This window comes from Mercenaria mercenaria, chromosome 16, assembly GCF_021730395.1.
Source record: "Mercenaria mercenaria strain notata chromosome 16, MADL_Memer_1, whole genome shotgun sequence".
In the NCBI taxonomy this organism is placed as follows: domain Eukaryota; kingdom Metazoa; phylum Mollusca; class Bivalvia; order Venerida; family Veneridae; genus Mercenaria; species Mercenaria mercenaria.
In genome coordinates this window covers 60,365,031-60,380,727 of record NC_069376.1, presented here as the reverse complement: position 1 = coordinate 60,380,727, position 15,697 = coordinate 60,365,031, and the positions used below count along the sequence as shown (strand labels likewise).

At 35.9% G+C, this 15,697-nt stretch overlaps 1 protein-coding gene across 1 annotated transcript; it reads right to left on the bottom strand.

Annotated features, from left to right (window-relative positions):
• Window positions 1–11,386: 11,386 nt before the first annotated feature.
• Window positions 11,387–15,007, bottom strand: LOC123565315 (52 kDa repressor of the inhibitor of the protein kinase-like). Its single transcript, XM_053525973.1, has 3 exons — window positions 14,571–15,007; window positions 12,683–14,288; window positions 11,387–11,497 (listed from the first exon to the last, which is right to left on the bottom strand). The coding sequence occupies exons 1-3, from the start codon at window positions 15,005–15,007 to the stop codon at window positions 11,387–11,389; spliced, it is 2,154 nt and encodes a 717-aa protein (XP_053381948.1).
• Between the last annotated feature and the right edge of the window lie 690 nt (window positions 15,008–15,697).

Below are 15,697 nucleotides of genomic sequence, written 5' to 3'. Positions count from 1 at the left end.
ACACATTTTGAAAATTCCTATAATCTATTTGTAAGATCAGTTGATCTTATTTGACTTGATCAAAAACTTTAACCAAAAATCTATTTGCTGAGCTTCATCACAAAGTATTACAAGTCTGAAGCTTACTGTTTTCTAAAATTCCTCAGGAAATGCCAGAGTTATTTTGCAGAGTTAAACAACCAGAAATTTTTCAAGTGCTACATTTTCACAATGTCTGTGAACATTCCATGAACATTTTGAAACATGTCCGGAGTGATTTCCAGAGATGTCCATGGTAATTCTTCGCAAACACTCTGGACATGTTATATAACAGGTAACTTTTCATTGGAAATACCTACTTTCAATTGAAGTTTTGCATTTGTCCGCAGTTTTTCCATAGTTACTCTGTAATATCTACAGCCATGAAAACAATCAAAATTTAAATAAAAGATAAGTTTTCAGAGTGAGTTGGTTATTATCCCATAGTTCTAGTTTGAGAACAGAATTTGGTATTCTTAAAAACACAATTTTTTACCCTACAATCCCCAGATTCAAATTTGGCCTAATTCTTAACAATTTAAATTTCATGAAGATAGGGTCATAAATATGGCCTGTACAGTGTTAACAAGCTTTTCCTTTGATTTGACTGGGATATTATTATTTTTGACCCCACATGACCCAGTTTCGGATTTGACCTAGGGATCATCAATACAAACATTCTGACCAGGTTTCATGAAAATAGAGTCATAAATGAGACCTCTAGTGTTAACGAGCTTTTCCTTTTATTTAAACGGTTGACCTAGTTTTTGTCCTCCGCATGACCCAGTTTAAAACTTGGCCTAGCAATTATTAAGATAAACATTCTGACCAGATTTCATGAAGATAGAGCCATAAATGAGGCCTCTAGAATGTTAACAAACTTTTTCCTTTGATTTGAACGGGTGACCTAGTTTTTGACTCCGTATGACCCAGTTTCTAACTTCCCCTAGCAATCCAATTCATACCCCACCCTGCTCTTATGCCTTTGCATTGTAATAGATTTTGTTTTTCTTCTTCATCAAAGTTCTTCATCAAAGCTCTTCTTTTATAGTAATGGCAAATGCTCAATATGATACATTATGGCCATGCGTTGGGACCACGGTGGGGGTTAGAGAAAGTAAAAGACTGTCAGGTGCTTCCTTACAGTCAGTAAGATAAAAAGAAGGTGCAAAAACCTAACAATGGTCTTGAAGTTTTTCAGAATTGCACTTCTAAATTGTTTGATGAAAATCATGTATACCGGTAATTCCCTGATTCCCTATTCAGCCTGTATTTTCAAGTGAAATTATCCTAAGGTGAACAATGTGGGCCTATGTGGTCTCTATTATTAATTCTTAAATTCATAAAGGTAAACAATACCCTGAATTTCCCATAAAACATATTTCTTTCATACCTAGATTTTGACCATATTTCATCCCTAAATTCTATAGCCAGTAAAATCTGGTAAAGCCATTGGGAGGCAAAAGTAAAATATAATTGTAACACATACCTTTATTTCCTATTAGACTGATGCAACAATCTCAAATGTAATCAAGTCAATTTTTATTAATTTACCAAAAAATACTAAATCAAAAATTATAAACCATCTATGCACAGCAAGTAGTAATGTTTGTGTACACTGTAAGTCATGAATAAGTCATGAAAATTTTAACACATAACTGTTCATTTATTGGTCATCCATGCAAGTGGTACAAAGTATGTCCAGAGGGTACATAATAGCAGCTAGACTGAATGAATAATAACTATTATAAATATAATATGAGAGCCCTACCACTACAAATGTGAAACCAAAATTTGTAGTCCTGTTTGGCGCCAACCTATACTGTGTTGGTGCGCCTTAAAACCCAAATAAATAAATAAACTACACCTACAAAACAAGGTTTTGGGAGTATATTGAAATCACTTTATAGTTCGTCTATTAATATGTCACAAATTACCAGTAAGAGGTCATCCATTTGGAGGGAGTTCTATGGGAATAGTGATTTTTATAGAAAAAAGTCCAGCTTGATTTGCTTGAAGTTAGTCTTGCTTTTATATAATTGAATTTCAAAATAAAAAATTGGCATTTAAATCTATGTTAGCATATTTCTGCCAGCGAGGTAGCTATTGTGATTCTTAAAAAAGCTATCTTGATAAAGCGAAGTTTCTGAAAAGATGATTTATCTCAATAGCTGAAAGTTTCCTGGAAATATTGTTGGAAAATTTACATTTATCTCAATATCAGTAAGACGTCAGCTATCTAAACACTTTGAGCAATTATCTTGATTTTTCTAACTTTTCTGAATACTATCTCAATAGCCTAAAGTTTCCTGGAAATAAAAAGCATATCTTGAAAACAGTAATTTATTGCATAAAGTTTTCAGAAAAATGCACAGTTTTTCTAGAATATGTTTAAGAATGTTATCATAATAGTTACCAAGCATCTTGTGGCAGTTTCAAGCACTAACATGAAATTTTGTGCTAAAAATTAATTAATATTTTCAGGAAACAAATGAAATATCTATAAAATATTATGTTTTGCTGAAATGTTTTCAGAAAAATGCTCAAGCTTCACGGGAAGTTTACAATATTATCCTCATAGCTATCTGTGAAAGAAATAAGTATGCCCCCAAACAAATCAAAGAAAAGACAAGATGCTGATCACAGGACACTGGAGCCCCAACTTCCCATCATTTAAAGGTTGACCATATTTTACTTGCTGTCAATGCAAGACTGTAAACCATTTAGGAAAATATTGCTGTTGAACAAATAAATACAAACCCATTTAATATCTATAATTGATACCAATGAACACAGTAAATAACATGTTAATAATTTCCAGATGAGTAAATGGTTTATTCATAATAACCCTTACCGTGCTAAATTTCTATAACGAACTTATCCATCTTTCAATTTGGACTACCATTAATTGTTAGAAGGGGTGGACACCAAAAAAGATACTAACTGAAAGGCGACAATGCAGATCTTGATCAGTCTGCACATCTTGATCAGCCTGCACATTCATTCATTCATTCATTCATTCACTCACTCCCTCACTCACTCACTCCCTCCCTCCCTCCCTCCCTCCCTCACTCACTCACTCATTCATTCATTCATTCATTCATTCATTCATTCATTCATTCATTTAATTGAAAAACCGATATCAGCCAGTGCAATATTAGGTAGAAGTCTGCAATATTGCCCTTGAATCCGTGACCCCTTGCTTATATACGGCAATGCCTTACTGGCCGAACATACTGGCTGCCTGACATATTTATTACCTTATTGTGACTCAGTTGGTGAAACATGTCTGAACATAGACTGAACCCTGTCTGAACCATTTTTAGCAGTCTGAATCTTTCTGAACAGGGAGTTTATGTTGTGGACATTTCTGAGTGTTCCTGAACTTGTACTGAACTGTATCCGAAAGATTTAGAGACAAATTCGGAAAGTTTCAAAAGATGATTTTTCTGAGCTTTTACTGAAATAGTCCTGAAAGATTAAAAAGTAATTAAATTAAGGATATTCCGTTTGACAATTTTTTCTAAAATACCACTGAAATGCACATATCAGAAATAAGTTAAAATGTTTCTTGTTATGAATTTCTAAATTCACAATTTCAAAAATATTTTTATACACAAAAGATACCTATGCATATATTTTTTCATTAATTCATTACATTATTTTACAAGAGAAAAAAATTAGTATGTCCATGATCATTATCATTTCAACTCTACTGGAAATTTTATTTTGTAATTAAAGGCCACCGGCCCACAATACATAAACATACAAGTAGTAAGACAAGTGGTGAGTAAGTAATGCATGTTTGGATAAGTGTGTATTCTCCCTTTAACATTCACATAAATAATCTATGTATTCAGTAAATGTTAAACAATCACTGCTATATTCCATTAAAAAGATTTTTAATTTTTTTTCCAGAAAGAAAAATTTGGTACAGCCTTTCAAAACCAAGACCTTTTTAAGACCCTTCACTGTCTTTTTCTCACATGTATATAGACTTCAACAATATTACAATTAATCAACAAAATGATATATTCATTTTTCCTTAATGCACTTGGCGTTCATAGCAAAACTGTGGCTGCCACATTATAAACCAGGCATTGGGAAACTGCTCTCGGAAATTGTCTAAATTAATTGGGAAAATCTGCAAAATACAAAAATCTATCGGGCATGTTAAAGAACTGGACAGTCCATTCGCAAAAAGCTAGGTTGTTAGCCAGACAGGCCTGTATCAAATGTTATAATTTCTCTTTGTTCATGGACCTCTCTGTGTCCCGTTGTTTAGATCATTCTTTGTTAGTACTGGTTGAATGGTACCCTGTGTGACTGCCCTTTTATGTAAAATGTTTATCATGAAAAGGGCGCTATAATATAGTAATAATGTACTTTAAACGTAATCCTTACCTAAATACTGACTGAACATACAAGTCTGTATTATTGTTACATTTAAATACTCCTAAAAGTTTCTCCTGAATTATTCTATTCTGGTGCTGGACTATTAAAACAGAAAACATTTTTATTCAATTCTGAACAAAAAATAACTTGATGTAAGTGTATTGATTATTTACAGATCAAGGTTTTAAAATAAAAGTCAAATGCAGAAAGTGTTAATGAAAAGCATAATTATGTTAAGAAAAGTTTCAGAAATACTCAGAAGTTTTTCACAAATATAGTTTTCAGATTTTCTAAATGGCTGAATATTTCTGTATTGATGCCTGAGATTTTCTAAATGTGATTGAACTGATTTATAAAAATGTCTGAATCATGTCTGAATAATTCTGAATTATATTTGAACATTTCTGAAGTGATCTGAATATTTCTGAACTAATGTCTGAACATTTCTGCATTGATGTTTGAACATTTCTGATTTTTTTTCTGAATTTTGCCAATTGAAGCAAGTATTCAGAAATAAGCAGAGAAGGGATTTTCAGACAAATTCAGAAATGTTCAGCAATTATTCAGATTACAATTCCCAAATATTCAGGGTTTTTTCAATGAGGGAAGGTTACACCAGTCAATTTTTTTAAATGAATAAATACATGCAGTATGACTACAAAATGTTATATTTTTTTCACACAGAAACATTTGATATGTGTTCTTTTGTGATTTGATTATTTCAGTCACATTTTATCCAATATCTTCAGACAGCTGCTAAAAGGAAACTTAGGTATCACAATTACCCAATGAATGAGTCCTGAACAAGGCCTTATTATTACATTTTCTTGAAGAAAAAGTGCATTAGCTATGACCACTTGATTAAATACATGCAAACATTTTTTCAACAAAGCCATCTTAATGACTTGCCAATGGTATAGATATGGCAATGTAGATATGGCAATAACATTGTTAGACCTTAGTAACCTTGTAGGGAATTAATCGCCAAATCTACTTCCCTTTTTAGCTCACCTGTCACATAGTGATGGGGTGAGCTTTGTGATCGCCCTTCGTCCGTCCGTCCGTCCGTCCGTCCACAATTTCTTGTCAACAAGATAGAGACCACATTTTGCAAGCAATTTTAATCAAACTTTTACAAAACTTGTATTGGCATGATATCTCATTTCCTTTTGAAAACTGGCAAGATCCCACCATGGATTCTAGAGTTATTGCCCCTTAAAGGGCCAGAATTTGCTATTTTTGTGCCTCAACAATTTCTTGTCTGCACGATAGTGGTTTTATTTATGATTTTATTTTAACCAAACTTGCACACAACTTGTATCACCATAAGATCTTGGTTCCTTTCTTGAACTGACCAGATCCCATTATGGGTTCCAGGGTTATGACCCCTGAAGGGCCAAAATTAGCTATTTTGACCTTGTCTGCACAATAGCAGCTTTATTTATGATTTGATTTTTACCAAACTTGCACACTATTTGTATCACCATAGGATCTTGGTTCCTCTCTTGAACTGGTCAGATTCCTTTATGGGTTCCAGAGTTATGGCCCCTGAAAGGGCCAAAATTAGCTATTTTGACCTTGTCTGCACAAAAGCACCTTCATTTATGATTTGAATTTAACCAAACTAGCACACAACTTATATCACCATAAGATCTTGGTTCCTTTCTTGAACTGGCCAGATTCCTCATAGGTTCCAGAGTTATGGCCCCTGATAGGGCCAGAATTAGCTATTTTGACTTTGTCTGCACAATAGCAGCTTCATTTATGTTTGAATTTAATCAAACTTGCACAAAACTTGTGTCACAATAAGATCTTGGTTCCTTTCTTGTACTGGCCAGATCCCGTAATGGGTTCTAGAGTTATGGCCCCTGAAAGAGCCAAAATTAGCTTTTTTGACCTTGTCTGCACAATAGCAGCTTCATTGATGATTTGATTTTAACCAAACTTGCACACAACTTGTATCACCACAAGATCTTGGTTCCTTTCTTCAACTGGCCAGATTCCTTTATAGGTTCCAGAGTTATGGCCCCTGATAGGGCCAGAATTAGTTATTTTGACCTTGTCTGCACAATAGCAGCTTCATTTATGATTTGAATTTAATCAAACTTGCACAAAACTTGTGGCACAATAAGATCTTGGTTCCTTTCTTGAACTTGAACTGGCCAGATCCCATAATGGGTTCTAGAGTTATGGCCCCAAACTTGCACACAACTTGTATCACCATCTCGATTCCTTTTTATACGCCAAAGGGACATATTATGTTATCGCCTCGGTGTCTGTCTGTCTGTATGTCTGTTGGTTAGCAATGTCCCTTCCGCTCTGTAACTCTTGAACCCCAAGAAGGATTTCAAAGAAACCTGACACAAATGTTCACCTCATCGAAATGATGTGCAGAGCGCATGTTTCGGATGGCTCACTTCAAGGTCAAGGTCACACTTAGGGGTCAAAGGTTATATCACTTTGTTTAGTGTGTATATTGCTCTGCACTTGTGTCGATTGCAGTTCTCTTGTTTTTATTTGGCAGATCCTTCTTTTGTTCACTTACAATAATTTTTTTTAATTACTTCCCTTTTATGTAACTATAAATAGCTTATTTAGTAACTTTTTTATTATTGGCTGTAGGGAAAAACCGAGACCACTTTTCTGTGGTACAACATGGCTGGTACCTCCAATTTTTAGGTGTATTTTGACATATCTGTACCTTGTAAGATTTTTTTTTCTTTTTGGTTAAATTCTTCCCTTTTTGTTCCTGTCCTTTGGGCTTCATCAGTCAAAATTTTGCTCCTTACCTCCTCTGATGTAATCCTTCAGGCATGAAACTACTGGCCTGATTTGAAAATAATTCTATTTGAAGTAACTTTAAGAAAATTTCAACTATATTTTCTCATAGTTCTTTTGATTGATCTTGATTATGATTTTTGGTTGCGGGTTTACCTGCTACCAAATTCAAAGTGTATTTCTGACAATCATAGCATCTTTATTTCAATTTTCGAATCACATCCAAATGATGTTCATGTGCTACACAAAATAGTCCCATTCATGAACAATGCGGATGAATTATCAATGAACAAGCAGTTCTTATTCAACCTGTATCCACTCACACTGACCTTTTAGATTATATAAGATCTATCAATGATAAGGTATTCCAGCCCACGGTTACACCACAAGCTGGGTCAGGCAGAGTTCATCTTAGATATGAGGCACGTTAAATTTGTATTTGTTTCTCATTCATGTATATTCATAGACTGGCATTTAAACAGAAAATAAATCTACCAAAAACCCGCAACCATCAGACATTTCAAGGCTTTGATTTCACCTTCTTGTCCTTAAGTGCAACGATAACAGGTGAGCGATATAGGGCCATTTTGGCCCTCTTGTTTCAGATTAACCTTCCTTAGTTATTACTATAAATAACTTATGCATGTAACCTTTCTCATGTTGGCATCCGTGTCTGTGACACATTTCTAGTTTCTTTTTTTAGCTAAATTACCAAATTCACTGGGTCAAGTCCTATAACTCTGACATGCATTTTTGCCAAATAATGCCTCCTTTTGGACTTAGAAAAATCCTGGTTAAAATTTTGCATGCAAGTTACTATCTACAGATCAAATGCAGATATTGAATTGAAACTTTACATGTGTCTTCAGGGTTATAAAACTAGGTTATAGCATCAAATCCCATAACTCTGACATGCATTTTGGCCAAATTATATCCCCTGTGAACTTAAAACTTCTGGTTAAAGTTTTGCATGCAAGTTACTCCAAAACTGATGCAGATACTGGATTGAAACTCAATAAATATTCTAACATTTAGGGTAATATTCCTGCTTCTTAGACAACAATTCGAATAGTTAAGCATTTGCTGTCTTATGGACAGCTCTTGTTTAAATTTCGCAATTATATTTCACAAATAATGAAGTAATGAGCTCATTTAGGATAAGGAAACCACCAATTTCTTCTCCTGTTACAGAAATCTTTATAGAAGGAAAAAAGTGTCAGTTTTCTTAAAAAGAGCAATTATCATGTATGAATTTTCCAATTTAAAAGACCAAATGTCCTGATGAAACGCCCAGTCTGTTGTGAAGTTAAAAGGAATTCATGCTCAATCTTTATTCTGTAAGATTCTTAATTTGTATGTCTGATTTTAATAGGAATTTTTGACATATGAATGATGCATAATTTACATAATAATACCTGCTTGTTAATTATACCCCCACAAAACGAAGTTTGAGTGGGGTCGGGGGGGTATATAGGAGTGAGCTTGGCGGGCGGTCGGTCCGTCCGTTGGTTTTCATGGTTTCCGGATGATAACTCATGAAAGGCTTGACCGATTTAAATAATTCATGGTACACAGGTGAAACATCTGAAAATACAGGTCAAGTTCGACTTTGGGGTCAGCAGGTTAAAGGTTAAGGTCACAGTGACCCTGAACAGTTAAATAGTTTCCGGATGATAACTTGAGAACGATTGGGTCTAGGATCATAAATTTTTGTACACAGGTGCAGGCACTACCTTAGCCTGGAAAATTAAGGAGAAGTAACTTCTCCAGGAGAAATAGGGAGAAGTTTTGAAATTTAGGGAGAAGTTTTGCAAATGCGGGACAGGACATTACTTGCATGCATTAAATAACAATGACATTGTTTATTCAGTTTCATTTGTAGTATCATATAAATAAAAACAGTGCAATGTTTCAACAATACAGTACAAAACAGTGCAATGTTTCAACAATACAGTACATATTTGCACTGTTTTTACTGTAAAATGTTTGACAACTTGACACAACACCTCTTTTCTCATACAACCAGTACTTACTATTTGTTGGATTTCTTCCTTCTCAGGCCCAGCTTTTTTAATGGACCTATTCAATGTGGCATTGTTAACGTATGTGAGCATTTAGAGTTTAAAAATTATATATGTACTTCCTTTAATTTGACAAACTACAGAGTTTAAAAAAACTATCGAACTTTCAATGAAATGTTATTTGTATTGATCAGTAGATAAAGAATAAAAAATCTGGGGCAATGTATCATAAAAAATCTAATAACTGGTTAAATGTATTACCTCCCTTTTATACATATCAAAATGAACTAAAAGAGTCGTCTGCTATTTCTATCAAACAACAAATTTAATAGTTTGTCAAGGACATTATATTTAACTTATATGTTTTTTAATGAAAGAAATACAGACTCAGAAATAAAGATAAAAAATGTTTAGCAAGCAGATCCCGATGGAGAAATAAACGTCGGGAGTAACGGGTAGATATGATGCTTGGGGGCGATAGTGTCCCAGATTTGAAAATGACAAAGATGTTGGCTGTCTTTAAAGTGGTAGTTTCAGACCGAGTACCAATAGGTCCCTTAGCATTTGTTGTATTAACTTCATTTATGACTTCTAGCAACCTATTTAGTTATGTGTTGTTGTTTTTTTATGTTTTCAATGGTCAAGGTATTAGACACTTACGAAATTGTTATTCATTTCACATCTATATGATATTTCTTGGTCATCTGATGGTAAGTGTATTTTGATACGTAACGCATATATAACATAACGCGTTTTCTTTACATTAAATATATGTTGTTTTTACAGACTCGGTTCATATTTTTCATCCATTTTTTCTCTTATTTTTATTGCATTCTGCACTACACATGTCTACAAATGAGTTGTAATGTTTTGGGTATGGAATATGTTTTATCAGTTATTTGGGATAGGTTCTTCCCAGAATCTCAGCTTCTGTGTTAATGGATGCAGTCCAATTAATACTCTAGGTCTTCCTGCATGGCAATTAATTACCTTTTCTGTTACTTGTATCTGGGTGTAACTTTTCATTTTAGTTTGAAAAAATAATGCAAAGTTAAAGGACAGGAGTCGTGATCAGTTTTCCCAAGACCCGAGTAATTTCTTCGTTCGTGAACGAGATCCAGTGGCGCATCTGTATGTTGTTGGTCGTTTAAGTTGTTTTAACAGAAACAAATCCTTGATGCCCCTAAGGCTGATACTGCCTAAGTGGTCATCACTAATTCACAAGGCTTCCTCCACGTAGCGTTTCATTCAGAAATGTCAACAGTTTATGTGCATTTTCTTCTTTGCTGTTCGGACTTTGTATATACAACAAAAATGCAGTCTATCGTCTTTCAATAATTTCATGTCACACCACAACAATTCTTTCATTGGTTGGGGTGGGGGGGGGGGGGGGGACATTGCGTGCCCGGGGAAATTGCTGAAGCACCTTTGTTTAAGCCGAACTATTTCTAAGTAACATATAATAATAAAAGATACCATTTTCATAATTATCTTGAAGGTTATATATTAAGTGTGTTGTTAATTATTGTCCCATTTGAAAGTGATTCTGATATATATCCCAGATGTCCCTTCGTGCATATTATTTCAGACACAAGATGGCACCTGAGTAGTACTAAATGGCTGAACGGCTTCCTCATATGAAGAATTCTACTCCCCCTAGCGAGGTTTCGAATCCATATCGGTGAGGGGCAAGTGAATCAAAGTCGGCGACCTTTAGCATCCGGTCACGGAGGCCCTAATGAAGAAATGAAATTAATTCTAGTGGATGCGGCCATGTCTGGATCTGAGGCGCGTTGTAAATACAGAAATCAGTTTGCATGCACATATACATGTAGATGATTTGCATGTTCTTGATTAGGAGGCATGCGTGTAAAATTTAATTATTTGAAACAGCTGGCGTATTGTATTGCCTGTTGAACCTAAATAAGACCTGCATATTCCTGCGCATATTCATTTAACATGACACCAATACTGAATACAGATTTAGCAGAATGATAAACAATATTCCCAGCATTTTTAAAATAGTGCAAAATTTGTAAATTGATAATGCATAGATTATTACAAAAGAATCCAGACGGGAAATCAGTTGTGTGCTACTTGTGCCTACGGGTACGGATCCGTACCGCCAGAATCTGATCCTAAAATACACATCCGCAGCTCTAGACATGACCTGGCTACCGCTTGAGGCCAATGTCGAGTCCCTGAGATGGTTCTAGATATGAAGGTGGCCGGATATTGCTGGATACTTTAACCATACCAGAAAGGTTTTTGACCTGGTCCGAGTCCTACAACAAGAAAATATACCTATAATACTATACATGGGCATACAACTACAAAGTTTAAACATGAGAAGTTCTAGATACCAGCTAAAATAGTTAACAAGTTAAAGCATAGCAAAAGTTCCTTCTAGGGCACATCTATATAAATATATAATGATCATCTTGTAAACTTTTGGTTGCAATGACTGTTTTATACTGCCAAAAAATGTCAAGTAGGTATTTATGCTAGTTATTATTTAACATAAATTGTTAAATCCAACAACAAATTAAATCTGTTACCACTTTCAGTTGAGTAAATACGGCAATAAGACATTGACCCGGTCAATCCTTTATGATTCGATGCCTGAATTTGTTGCACATAACAGGGGCGTAGCCAGGATTTTGGAAAATGTACGCAGTACGAGGCACGAAGTGCCGAGTGGGGAGAGTGTGGGAGGGGGCCTCCCCCGGGAAAATTTTGAAAAAAAGAACATGAAAAGACGCATTCTGGTGCATTTTAAGAAACGCATATAGCGAGATATAATGTTGTCAAAAAAGGAAATGATTAAAGTACAATAGGAGAGATCGCCCTGATGTCACGCATCAACATATGTATATCTGGCGGTGGGCAAAACAAAATGTTTTTACATCGTTTGTGTATGGGACCGGAATTTTCAATTTAATATATAAAAGTTATCAATAAATTGCTTGTTTTATATTCTTTCCACTGATCAAAAAATATGTTGATATCGTTTGTGTTAAGAAAGTTTAAGTTGTTAGAAACTAACATCACTTTTAACAAAAAAAAACATGGACGCTCGGCGTCTGCCCACCGATCTTTGTCTTATCAGTTCTAAAAACAGAATATACAACGGATTTGTATACAAACACGATCTCTCCTATTGTAGGAAAAAATACGTTTCGACCTCTCCAATAGGTCTCATCAGGCGGTGATGAGTACATAATTTGATCTCATAGATGTCCCCGCGACGTTTTTTTTTTATTGTTTTTTCTTAGTGTTTTTTTTTTTTTGTTTTTTTTTTTTGTGTGTATTTTTATTAGTTTTGTATTTTTATTCAATTTTATATGGTTTTATGTAGACAGAAGTATTTTTCTTTGCTTTCTCTGCATGCTTCTGATTTTGTTATTGCCTCAATTATCAAAAACCAGTGCGATTCGTCGATGCCCAGACACATCGAAATCACGTATAACCTGGTCGATATCGATCTGGTGATTGCGATGGATATGCATCAGAGCGAGTCCAGTCAGCCGTTCCTCGGTCATCGTATTTCTTAGATAAGTTTTAAGGCGGCGAAGGCTACTAAATGATCTTTCAGCAGAGGCCGTGGACACTGGCATTGTCAGGAGGATCTTCAGCACAACATGTATGTTTGGGTATAGTTGATATGTTTCATCAACTGCCTCTGCCAAGCCTTGTATGGGCGAATCCGCTGCAACTCTCTTCCAGACGTCAAGTTCAGTATCTATAGCCTGGCAGTCTATGAACGGAGAATACTCCTGCTTGATATCGGCCCACATTTCGGGCGAAAGTTGCCGAAGTTTTGTTGGCAATAGATACTGAGCGTTCAGTCTTGTAGTCGAGAGGCACAGTCTGTCGTGCAGTTGGGACAAAAGGTGATCCATGAATGGTACAAACATATTCAACCTCCAATATTCCTTTGGGGTTTCTGCGGCTATGTTATTCCTGTGTTGTTGCCTTGCAGCAACTCGAGGCTGACAGACATTGATGTCATGCGCAGTTGCCAAGGCGACAGCCTTTTCCCAAAGTCCTCCAAAATACCCAATGTCATTGCGTCTCTCGGCCAGCAACCCATGAAGAACTTTAGCATGCTGTGCTGCTTTGACCAAGTCACATTGAGGGTCTTGCATTGAATCCGTCAAAGGATTCAATGTATCTAAGGGACCGCTGACGCAACACAAAGCGACAACAAAGTCAAAAGACAGGACAGCCTTTTGAAGGCTTGACGCTGTGGACATAGTTTTGGTGTCCATGCCAACTTGAAGGTCAGTAAGTGTTTCTACAATTGACTTGAAGTGGGTATAGAAAGCAGTGATGCTTTCCGAGTGCTGAGACCACCGTGTTGGGCAGAACTTCTTTAAGGCTTCTCCGTCATCGTTATGAGAGCTATAAACTCCGAGACGTTTCGGAGAACTTGTGATAAAAAACAATACATCCCCAACAACGGTAAACATCGACTGCACAAACGCTACCCTGCAAGCATGACATATTGCTAAGTTTAGACGGTGGTTGCGACAGTGAATATACTTTGCGTTTGGAAATTCTGCAGAAAATCTTGCCTGCACTCCACGGTGACAACCGGACATGTTCCCAGCACCGTCGTAACCTTGTCCAACGATAAAGTTTGGGTTCAGGTTGTGTTTGTGTATTTCATCTAGTAGCAACTGGTGTAGTGTTTCACCTGTTGTTTCTGTTGTCTGAACAAATGAAAGAAAGTCCTCGTGGAGCACATGCTTCCCGGAACTCTGACGTTCAATATAACGCAGACAAAAAGCAAACTGTTCTGTATTGCTGACATCAGCAGATTCATCTGCAAGAATAGAAAAGTACCTCGCATCTTGGCAACGGTGCACGATAGAGTCCGAAATCTGATTGCCGCATATATGTATGAATTCGTTTTGAATAGAGGGGCTTAAATACTGTGCATGTTTGGGAGAATTTGCTAGATGGTCGTGCAAATCACTGTCTACTTCAGCGCGATAATTTATCAAAGCTCTGAAGTTACTTTTTTCTTCTGTTTTGCCACGAAAGGCTATGTTTTGTTTTTTCCCAGCAAAACTATTGTTTTAACAATAGATGTCAAGGCTTTCTTATTTTTCTCGACTTTGTTTCTGTAAGCGTTCGAGCCAAACTCAACAACACTTTTTCTTGATTTTGACATATTTTCATGAATTTGTCAGCTTAATCATTGCATTACTGTGATCAGGTGATTTTTTATGCATCCCTATAATCCTAGAAACATTGCTCCAGTCTACAAGGGGCTTAGCAACGAGAGTGTTTTCAGATGAATTAAAGACGAAACAAGGTGCACAAAAAACACCATTGACTGAAGGACTATACCTTAAATACGGGTAGTTTACAGTATCAAACACTAGGTCAGGTACACGCCTAGCTGCCCCGCTTTTGCCGTGAGTGCTTTTAGGCTTTACCCAACTCCGCGAAGGCTCAAACCTTGATATTAAAGTCGACATTTTCATGGAATCAGACATTCGGAGTCTTCTTGTGACATCAATGGTTCCAATGTCTAGAAACCGCGCACCCAGGGAGCAACCCGCTGAGTACCCATCATTCTGGCAGTGATCTGCCTGAAATTGTTTTGGGGAAGATGTGGACTCTTTGGGAGAAGATTTTGTGTTGTCACCCGAAAATGACTGAGAATTATCAGCAGGAACAGTTGATGAACTTTCACTGTCATCTGGAGTAGAATTTGGGGTTTTAAAACACTGAAAAATGGACTTTTGTCCAGGAAGAGGTCGAGGAGGTTTTCTGGAGCTCATCTCTATTAAATATAAAGAGAGATCTATATAGAGCTCAAAAATGCCTTTGTAATATATATATATAGATATATATTTATCACATATATAATCTGTAATTTTTACAGAAATTACAAAGTATGAAAAAAAATTCAGTTAGATATTTGCGTACTCGTACGTGTATTATATTAATATAATGCTGTACTCTAAATAGTGACCAGAACCGAATCGCTACACATACATGTAAACGATAAGTTAGTGCTACGTAGGAGTGACGTCATCGGTATAGACGGAGTTAAATGTGACATTTTGGCAGGTGTCAAAACTGACCTAGATTATTGATTTAGGTTGCTTTCAGTACCCAGTACTCTTGCACTAAGTTCAAACTCGTTTACACCATATCATGTTTATAAATTATACGTGTAGTAAATGAAATACATTGGATATGAACTTGATTTTTTTAAAAAAAAAAAACATGCTCTTCAATATTTCATATTTCAAAAAGTCAAGTCAGCCAAAAAAGTATTACGCAGTTGCGTAAACTGCGTAATGGGCGCTACGCCCTTGCATAATTAGAGGGTCGCAATGGGGTTTGTTTTCACATATCGTGCATTCATGTACTCACTCAACACCCGTACATATATTATGTACTTACTCGGTCACTTACTCAACATCTGTACACTCCTGTTCCCACTCGGTCACTTACTCAATTGT